The following is an 8,159-nucleotide window of genomic DNA, read 5'->3' as shown; positions in this document are numbered from 1 at the left end:
AAATCTCATAATAATGACTTTAAATCTCATAATAATGACTTTAAATCTCATAATTATGACTTTAAATCTCATAATAATGACTTTAAATCTCATAATAATGACTTTAAATCTCCTAATTATGACTTTAAATCTCATAATAATGACTTTAAATCTCATAATAATGACTTTAAATCTCATAATTATGACTCTAAATCTCATAATGACTTTAAATCTCATAATAATGATTTTAAATCTCACAATTATGACTTTAAATCTCATAATTATGACTTTAAATCTCATAATAATGACTTTAAATCTCATAATTATGACTTTAAATCTCATTATTATGACTTTAAATCTCATTATTATGACTTTAAATCTCATAATTATGACTTTAAATCTCATAATAATGACTTTAAATCTCATTATTATGACTTTAAATCTCATTATCGACTCTAAATCGACTTTTTTTTCTTCAAGTGGCGGAAATGGGCTTCCATAAAAAACCCTTAGGCCCACAAGAAAATTCTCATCAGCTAATTATCAATCAAATTATAATTTAGGGAAAATTCCACACCCTACCCATCTTACCAACCAACCTTCCTGATGCGATAGTATACACAACACCTGAGTTCAGCACAGGATGACACACATAATACATGATTACATAAAAAAAATGAAGTATATGATTAAGTCTATCAAATAATCATTCTACCTTGATTAAATGCTTTCAAACTACTTAATAAAAAGCAAAACCTTCAAATTATTTTATGTAAATATGAGTATGAGTAAGTAAAATTAATGTGAGTAAATAATACTGCAAATGATTATCAAATACTTCAGTAAATATAAAACCCAACTACTCAAAAGACATTAAATCGTCAACTTATATACCAGTGATAAGATGATTATAGTCAAAATGAAAAACTTTTAAATCAAAAGAAAATCACAAAATGTGAATAACAACTACAAATTCACTAATCATTAGTCTTTACATAAATGGTAATACTGATACCAGAATTTTTAAACACCTGCTTAAGAATTGATCTGACTTTTCTCCATTTCAACCTGTCTAACCCACATCCAGTATTAGGCATACTAACATGTATTACACCATTTGTCAAACAATGATCTTTCATTTCTGTCAGACTTTGTTTAAGCGCAGAATATTCAGGTCTGTCTGTACTAAACCTCTTAGTAACCAAATAGTAAATATATCTGTTGTCATCTTTCAAAACAGCACATTGTCCTGTTTCTTTCCTTTGTTTTCTTAGTTCTGGAACTCTGCCAAATCTCCTCTTAAAGTCCACTGCGATGCCAGCTCCCATTGCAAGATCTTCAGCCACACAGTGTGCTAAAGAATGAGACTTTGGGGCAGAGAAAAGATCATCATGAATCACTTTCAATCAGATTCTGTTCTCAATCTCTCCTTCTGATAGTTCAACATCGTCCTCTGCATAAGGTGGTTGCCAGTCCAATTGTTGACCTCTTTCATAGTCGTCTTTCATCTTAATCATTCGGTACTGAACCTTCTCAGTTAGAGCTGTTTCAATAAGTCGTGTGGTCAATCCCCTGACACAGGGAATGATACAACAGCCAAAGACAATTAGGACCCCTGATACCACAGTCAGTGAAGTTATCACGGAGACCATAACTCCTTTCCACTTTCCAAACCATGATTCAAAAAGTCCTGTGATGGATGTGTCTACTCCAGAATTTTCTGCCAACTCCTGTGCTAAAGTTGTTAGTCCTTGTAAGGCTTTGGTAATGGTACCATCTGGAGCAGTGTTGTTTGGAATAAAGGTACAGCAGGAGCCACCAATCATGACACAGACACCTCCTTTCTCGGCCAATAACATGTCCAAGGCCATACGATTTTCCCATGTCATTTTACTAGTGGCATCTAATTGCTCTGCAATACCTTTAACAGCATCCCTAGTGTAGTTAATGAACCTTTGCTGGTTATAGTATATGTAATTGATCCAGTCCACATTCTTATTTATTGTTGACCACCAAAATATGACCGACTCGAACCCAGCTGCTATCTGGTTGCGAGCTTTGAATTCGTCTGGAACGCCCCTTGGCACTCCAATTGAGTCATTGTAAATGGTACTATCAAATGCTCCTCTAGGAACACCCCTCTTTCGTCGTGTCTGGTTAGTCAGTTGTTCATTATGTCGAGACACTAAGGTGAATGGCATAGCAAGCTGAATTAAGGCGCACGTTCCAGTCCAATCTTTTGGTAGTGTGTATCGAAGTACGTTCCCTCCACAATACCACCACATATCAGCTCTCGGTGTGTTCTGGAATTGTAGCCAACTAAAGTCAATGTCGGTGCCCAAAGCTGAGGTGTCTAAAGTTTTCGCACAGTGTGTCATGTGACCAACCTTAACATTACCTGCTGTATTTAGTAAACAAGTGAAGTTTCCTCTTGCTGGTGTGAAGGCTGGAGGAATAGCAAGATTTTTCTTCTCAATGGGTGGAAACAGCAATGAAAGATCCCTACACTTCTGGTTAGATGGCTTTGTGGTCGTGAAAAGAATCAGCATGCATTTGAATCCAGCTGGACTATTGTTAGGATTTATTGGAAATGGCACTGCAATCAGTTGTGGTCTGGCTGATGCACACGCATAGCAATCAGATTTGTCTATTGTTTTAGCTGTATACTTCACCCACTCCAACCATTTATTTGAGTCTGTGAAACCTGTTTCCACTGCTATACTGTAGTATCTCTAATATCTGTCAGCTTAATTATTTTTACTGGCTTTGAGTCCCCATCCTCGATCTGGTTACCTTTGGCAGTTTTGTTTTTTACATTGATTCTGATTCGTCCTACCAGGTCTCTTCCATCAGTTTCTATACCTAGTCCCCAAGTACCCTCATGCATCTGCTTATTAGGGTATTTGATGGTCAGATAGAGTGGATTACACATTTTGTCGGCACAGGGTTGTTTTGCAGTCACTTTAAACAAAGCCATACTTTTCCCAATCTCACTTTCTCTCCCCATCGGTGAAGTCCAGCCACCTGGTTTGGTTGTCCACCAGACGCTATCCCAGGATCCGCATGGGGTTCTGTGACTATACTCTCTATCCACACAAAGATACTTAGGCCTATTTGAGATCTCTCGTTGCTGAACAACACTTCCGCACGTAATTGCTTCACAGGCGTCAAACTTTACTGTGACCCATATTTCGCCCTCAGTAACATTGATGTCAAGGTATATCTGGTGCGTAATTATTGGTGGTTCAAAGCATGCGCTTACCATTTGGATCATGGTGAGACCTATTCCCACTATTATCACGAATTTTGTTCCAGTGACTGTCATCTTTGGTTCCGAGTAACAACTGGTTTTCTTGTTCTGGAAAACAATATTTACACCTTTGGCCATGTCCAATCAACTTGCAAAACCAGGTTCTTGGGGCTAAATGTTTGTACATCAACCTATCCTGATCTGAGGTTAGGTGAATCTTTGCCCTTCTTGACGTATATTGGTGCTCAGAGTGCGGGCATGCCCAATCAGCACTCGTCCCACCTCACCGAGGCTTAGAAACACCCTTCCTCTATAGGTTATCTAATCTACAACAATTCGGTCCTGTTAGGATGATGTCGTCAACTTCCGTCCTAAACTTCCAATCTTCCTGAAGATCCCATCGACCGTTTCGCCAGATTGTACGGAAGTCACTAATTAATTGTCCAGTCTCCCCTCTATCAGTGTCTATTGTTAGAACTTGCCTCACCACGTGTTCTGGGTTTTGATTCAAAACATACTCTATTACACAATGTAGACGGGTGTTGGAGTTAGACCAATCAACTATATCACGTCCAATAATGTTAGTTGGCTCTACCACATCTTTTTGTTTTATTAGGTACCAATTTCCTGGACTTAAGAGATACGGATGTCTTGATCGTAAGAGCTCTTTTGTCAGCTGGTGATTTCGTGAAAACTCACAAGTTGTCATTTATTGTTGTTTTTTGTTGTCTTTAATTAAAATTCTATAGTTGCATCTTTAATCTTGCTCTATGCGTGTGTCAAAGCTGGTTTCAGTTGATTCCTCCTCTGTGTGGCTCTCAGTCGGTTCTGGCACTCTTCTGCAATGACTAGCGTGGATCCACGTGGCTCTTTCAGTGACCTTGATGGCGGTGTGTGTTGTTAGGAGCACTTGGAACGGACCCAGCCACCTCTTAGCTCTCCAGCTTTTCCTCCTGAAGTCTTTCACCACCACCCAGTTGCCTGGTTTCAGATCATGCAGATAGGTGCTTGTTGGTCCTGGAAGGGCGTCTTTCACCTGCCTGTGAACAGGTTTTCGCAATAACTTAACATTTCACTCTCACATTCATCTGTGAGTCGCCTTGGAGTTCCTCTGGGCCCGATTCCTGTATTTGGAGGTCTGCCAAATACGATCTCAAAAGGGCTTAGGTTTGCTCTTCCCCTTACTCTAGTTCTCATATGCAATAGTACTACTGACAGGGCCCTGACCCATGTCAGACCAGTATCTACACAACATTTGGCCAATTTGTTTTTGAGTGTGCCATTTTCTCGCTCCACAGCCCCACCACTGGCTGGATGATAAGCACAGTGCTGCTTTAAGTCAATTCCTAGATATTCACCAACTTGCTGTAATGCTTTGTTGACGAATGGAGCACCATTGTCACTGCCAATTCTTTTAGGGATCCCCCACCTAGGGATTATGTCAGTTATAAGTGCCTTTGCCACCGCACTTGCATCCTGTTTTGATGTCGGAAATGCTTCAATCCATTTGGAGAACATATCAACGACTACCAAACAAAACTTTTTCCCTTCACTTGGATCCAACTCAATGAAATCCATCTGAAGGTGTTGAAATGGTCGATCAGCTGGTGGGTGGGCACTTTGAGGAGTTTTAATACCCTTCCCAACGTTATTTGTTGCACAAATCATGCAGCGTTCACAAAATTTTTGGGAGTAATTAGTGAAGCCCTTAGTGTACCAATATTTTGAGATAGTATCTTGCATCCCTCCTTTCGACACATGGTCTCGACCATGTGTCAACTTAGCATAGTGGGGGAACAATTTCTTGGGAAGACACGGCTTACCATTTGGACCATGCAACAGCAATAGCTTTTGGTATTAGGATTGCATCCAGGAGTGCAGAAATCAGGTTGTGATCCGTGATTGTTTTACCTGAAGAGGTCAAAAAACCTTGATGCTTCCACAAGGTCCCAAAATCATGTACTACCCCAAATGCAGTAAAAATGTTAACAGTTTTCCCCTTAGCCAACTTGCATGCTTCTGTCAGTGCTACTAATTCAGCAGCTTGAGCTGACAGATGAGACAGTAGTGATTGTGCTTTAATAGTTTCATTTTGTGTCACTACAGCATATCCTACGCAGTTTCTCCCTGTTTCTGCGCTTCTGTATGCAGATCCATCAACGAACAGCTCCATGTCTGGATTTTGGAGCGGAGTTTCCTGTAAATCTGGTCTAGGAGAGCAAACTTCATTAACAACACTGATACAATCATGAGGTTCTCCTTCCGTTTCTGTGGGAAGTAGAGTAGCAGGATTAATTACAGTACATCTTTTCACTGTGATGTTAGGCATTTCAAGTAATACAGTGTTATACCTCAGCCACCTAGCGGCTGTCATGTGAGCAGTTTTTTGTTCTAACAGCAATGTGGTACTAACAAGGTCAAAGCACTGTAACCTACCAAGTCCCTTGAAGCATTTACTGCTTTTTCTGCAGCTGCCACAGCACGTAAACACATCGGAAGACCCGCTGCTACAGGGTCTAGTTTAGCTGAAAAATAAGCTACTGGTCTCAGTTTACCTCCATGGTCCTGAAGTAACACTGACGTCATGCACCCTCCTTTTTCATCTACTGTCTGGGTAAATGGTCTGTTTGGATCTAGGAATCCCAGTGTCGGAGTTGTTTGTAGTGCTTGTTTCAATGTTTCAAAGGCCTTGTCTGCTTCACTGTTCCAACTAAGTGCACTGTGGGCCTGTAGGCCCTTCCCATGAGCAATTGCGCTTAAGGGAGCCTCGAGGATTGCATAATCAGGGATGAACGTTCTGCAATAAGAACACATTCCTAGGAATGACATTAGTTCTTTTTTTGTGACAGGTTTGGGAATTTTTTGAATGGCCTCTACCCTGCTAGTTTCCAATCTTTTCCCATCAGCAGAGATCAGGTGACCTAGGAATTTAACTTCCTGTTGTACAAATTGTAGTTTTGAAAAGCTGGCTTTATGTCCTTCCTTAGCTAGGTGACACAGAAGCTTCACTGTGTCACACTGCTCCTTTGTATGAGCTGCCAGCAAACAATCATCCACATATTGCAAAAGGACTGAACCAGGTGTCAGGATCAGTGACTCCAGGCTATTTTTCAGAGCCTCATTGTAAATGGTAGGGGATTCACAATAACCTTGACACAACCGAGTGAACGTGTATGACTTTCCATTAAATGAGAATGCAAACCAGAATTGACTGTCAGGGTGAACTGGAACACTAAAGAAGGCATTCGTCAAATCCACTACTGAAAACCATGTACAATTAGGTGGCAATTGGGTCAAGATGGTATCCGGATTAGGAACATTAGGAACACCCTTGTTCCTGACCTCCAGGACCCCCCACTTTTTTAACTGGAAAAATAGGGGTGCGGACAGGACTTCGTTCACACGGTATAATGACCCCCGATTTCAACAAAGCCTCAAACACGGGAGTGATACCTCCGGTTTCAGTGGATATTGGGCCTTACATGGTCGGAATTCCGACTTAGGCGTGATATGGACTGGCGGACAGTTTTTAATTAGGCCCACATCATGTGCCCCCTTTGTGCATGTCTGGACACAACTCAACTGTCCTCTCTACATGAGAGACCCAGTTCAACTTCATACAGAAAGCGGACATTCGCTCATTCTCAAACACCAAAGGATCAACAGTTTCTGTCCAACCATCACACGTCACCAGTTCCAACATCCATGGACCCAAATCACTCCATTTATCATTACAACCTTTAGACAGTGACACATGTGGGACGGAGCCTTTTATGTCAAAGAGGTGTGGTTTGCCTTCCCTCTCATTAATTCTAGACAGGTCAACTTCAACAGCGCTTCTGCTTTCACTCCAAAACAATCGTTTTAACACCAGCTTATCAGGCCTATCTAGCTTCCTAAACCACTCCTTTTCATACCAATCATGTGCGGTGCAATGCAAATCTTCAGGTTGCATGAAGATTGTATTCACTGGGTTAGTAAACAAGTGAGCATGTTCTGTGAGCTTGAGATTCACTGTATTCATGCTGTGGTTGCAGAGCTGCCATGAATAAACATACAATCAAAGTCTTGTGTCCATCATGACACCCTGGAAAGAATCAGGTTGGTTAATTTGGATTTTTAGCCCATCAGTTTCACTGATCAGGGTAATACCCAATTTACACATCAGATCTCGCCCCATTAAATTTACTGGACAGCAGTCTGACATTAGAAAGGAAAATTTGAAAGGCGCAAGGCCTTGCATATGACATTTCAATGGTACTGAAAAATATTCAGTAACTGCAACTCCTGATGCCCCAACTGAATTCATGAATCTCCCACTCTTTTTTGGAATGACATCAAACTCATCAGTTCTAATTACTGAACTTCCTGCTCCTGAGTCTACTAAAAACAATATCTCATAACCATTCACAAGCATTGTAATCATAGGCATTTTAATAAAATTAGGCTCACAATACTTAGCATATGTTCCCTCAGGAAAATACTTGTTTTCTAAATGAGTTATAGCCGCTTGAATCATATCATTTTCATTATCTGAAATAGGTGTTAGCTTAAGCAATTCTTCTTTGCAAAGCATAGAAAATTCTGACTCACCAGACCAGCCCCGGTTCTGGACTGCTTTGCTTGGGGGGGCAGTAAAACCTAATGAGGGGGCATGTTGATAGTCATGTTTTTGAAGCCAGAAATATATTCAAGGCTTGATTTGTGCATGAATGATGACAGCCAAGCTATTGATACTGGCTTAAAGTGATGTATGAGGTAAAGAAATAAAAATGCATGTTTTCGAACTTAAACTTAAAACCCAATGATTAAAAAATACATGTTGATTATGTAAATGGAGAAAAAAGATTATCTAATTGTATTTCATTTTAATACGCCCCCTTAATTAAATTGCCATTACTAATAGAACAACTCTATTTCTTGAAAGGCT

General features: G+C 40.3%; 1 protein-coding gene across 1 annotated transcript; it reads right to left on the bottom strand.

Annotated features, from left to right (window-relative positions):
* Positions 1-956: 956 nt before the first annotated feature.
* LOC134320836 (ADP-ribose glycohydrolase OARD1-like) lies at positions 957-1,307 on the bottom strand. Its single transcript, XM_063002473.1, has one exon. The coding sequence runs from the start codon at positions 1,305-1,307 to the stop codon at positions 957-959; it is 351 nt and encodes a 116-aa protein (XP_062858543.1).
* Between the last annotated feature and the right edge of the window lie 6,852 nt (positions 1,308-8,159).

This window comes from Trichomycterus rosablanca, chromosome 9 (assembly GCF_030014385.1).
Source record: "Trichomycterus rosablanca isolate fTriRos1 chromosome 9, fTriRos1.hap1, whole genome shotgun sequence".
NCBI lineage: Eukaryota > Metazoa > Chordata > Actinopteri > Siluriformes > Trichomycteridae > Trichomycterus > Trichomycterus rosablanca.
This window is presented reverse-complemented; position numbering and strand designations above follow the sequence as displayed.

Bases quoted from the DNA above. Each gene is read 5' to 3' on its own strand.
- LOC134320836 (XM_063002473.1), bottom strand. From the start codon at position 1,307: ATGGGAGCTGGCATCGCAGTGGACTTTAAGAGGAGATTTGGCAGAGTT.